Source organism: Trematomus bernacchii, unplaced genomic scaffold (assembly GCF_902827165.1).
Source record: "Trematomus bernacchii unplaced genomic scaffold, fTreBer1.1, whole genome shotgun sequence".
In the NCBI taxonomy this organism is placed as follows: Eukaryota; Metazoa; Chordata; class Actinopteri; order Perciformes; family Nototheniidae; genus Trematomus; species Trematomus bernacchii.
Window position 1 is genome coordinate 21,728 of NW_022987868.1, and position 2,518 is coordinate 24,245.

At 41.6% G+C, this 2,518-nt stretch overlaps 1 gene segment (V, D, J or C); it reads left to right on the forward strand.

The window, feature by feature from the left end:
• Nucleotides 1-1,407: 1,407 nt before the first annotated feature.
• Nucleotides 1,408-2,116, forward strand: LOC117469170 (the record flags this gene model as incomplete). The annotated part of the segment is given in 2 exon segments: nt 1,408-1,583; nt 1,815-2,116. Coding segments are annotated over 2 exon segments (342 nt in total), but the record flags the coding sequence as incomplete, so codon positions are not given.
• Nucleotides 2,117-2,518: the final 402 nt, after the last annotated feature.

A 2,518-nucleotide genomic window follows, 5' to 3' on the forward strand; every position in this document is an offset into this window, starting at 1 on the left:
AATTAACTTATTAAATAAACGAAACGAAAAATATAGCCTACTTATGCAAACAACATTGAATCTGGACTTGAAATTATTCTGATTAGGCCTAGCCTACATTGCAAATAAGCAGACAGCGCTGCTTCACACACACACACACACACACACACACACACACACACACACACACACACACACACACCACACACACACACACACACACACACACCACACACACCACACATCACACACACCACACACACACACACACACACACCACACACACACACACACACACACACACACACCACACACACACACACCACACACACACACACACACACACACACACACACACACACCACACACACAGCTTTGCAGTCTATCCACGGGTATTTCCTCCGCCACATCTCCTCCGTCCATACCAAAGGTGAGCTTGAGCCAGGGGAACGTTGCTAGCGCAGCGAACGTAAACGTTAGTGCTAGCATTATCCACGTCTTTAGGCGGCTCTTCTGATGATGTAGTACTAGTAGCAGCTTCACTTGTAGCTTCGGTGCTGCTAGCCTCTTTCTTCTTGTGAATTATATTCTTTTTAGAAAAGAAGTCAAGTAAAAAATGTTTGCCTGCCATTATAGAGCTTTTACGTTAGCGTTCTTGAGGGAAAGAGCAAAAAAATAAATAAATCGGCGGGCGGCGAGCTTGCACACTTGGTCACTGACACACCCCCAGCTCGCCGCGGGGTCACGAGCGTGCTGACGAATCATAATTTTTTAAGGAAATCGTTTTTATTTTTTATTATAATTACTGTGAAATGTATTATGTTTTTGTCATTATTACAACAAATACACACTTGCAACTGATAACACTGGCAATGATTTTATATTTATTAGACTATTAAAAAAAAGATCATGCTCCCAATAAGTGGCCCACTACACCACTGATTAGAAAGCTAGGAATCTCCTCTTTCCAACAGTGTATACAACTCAAAATGTGTCTTCGGGTCAATGCGACTGATTTCGATAGAGCAGGTCACTTATGAGGTGGTCCCCGAAAATCCTTGATAATAAAAAGTGGATTTTATTTAGCTTTTTTCCACGGACCACCTGCAGTACCCTCGCGGGCCACAGTTTGAGAACCGCTGCTTTAGACCATTTAGTAAGGTAAAAAGCAAAAAGGCCTCTCAGATGCTCTTCCGTTTACTTGTTTAATAAAGAAAAACCAATGGACGGTAGATACACGGATTACGTTAACGCCTGTCATTGTAATTGCTAAATGTTTGTACATTTCAATGTATGAGTCAGTGAGAAACACAAAGAGAACTAAATGATTTAAATGTCAGAAAAGTATTTTGATGGTTTAAAACGAGTAAAACATGATTCTCTGGCCCCGCCCACTGACGTTTATATCAACCAATGAGATGATTTGTGAGATGTTTGAGGAACTAAAAGCACAATCATCTGATGTTGAGGAGAAGGGCTGAGCAGCAGAGAGGCTGTTTCCTGCTTCACTTCTGCAGGAGGAGAACTCATCTGCTGACTGTTCGACTTTACCATCTCCAAAGACATGTTGCTTTACCTCTGGTTACTCTTCTCTCTCTTCATAGGTGAGTGTTGGAACAGAGATAAAGTCTCATTTAACCCGCTGTATTAGCCAGAGATTTCATAACTGGAGGTTTTATTGTGTAAGGCAGCAACCGTTGTGATCTATGAAGACATTTGGTCATGTTTTATCTCAAACTGATCAAAGATGACAGGAAATTGAAGACCCTCCGTTGAGTCTCTTAATGTTAAAATCTCCTGCAGACTAACTGACATGAATAATTCTCATTTTGCAGCCCTGGGCTCCATGAACAGCATAAAGCCAGAAAGAAGTGAAGAACATGTTGCAGAGGGCAGAAACATCAGCCTGACATGTAAATATGAGGGGACTATCTACAATATCCAGTGGTACCGACAATACCAGAGATCCAGACCAGAGTTCCTGCTCTCCATCACAGAGGCAGGAGGGATCCATCCCACTGAATCTGATTTCTCTGCTCACATTGACAAAACAGAGAAACGAGTTGATCTGGAGATCATCTCAGCTAAAGAGACAGACTCTGCTGTGTACTACTGTGCTCTGAGGCCCACAGTGACAGGAAACACCTACACTCTGTACAAAAACCTTTGGAGCAAAGACAACACAATACTGCACAGCATCCACCAGAGGGAGTCTCTCTCTGACAAACATCAATAGTTTGTGATGATACAATCATTTAGTTTACCTGCTTGATCATTTGAAATGTATGAACTATTGTGCACTACCATAGAAACACATGTACTGCCTTTGAGTCACATCCACAGGTTCAAATGTTTAAATCAATCAGTGAATCTGACCTGTTATCACAGATTAAACCTAATATGTAGTCTCCATGAATTTAAAATAAGTGTCTCTAATTTTCTGTCAGTCTGTGATTTCATGTGGTGTACCACAGGGTTCAATCCTAGGTCCTTTCACTTTGTCATTGGATTCAGTTTATCTCCAAGCCCAATTTGATGA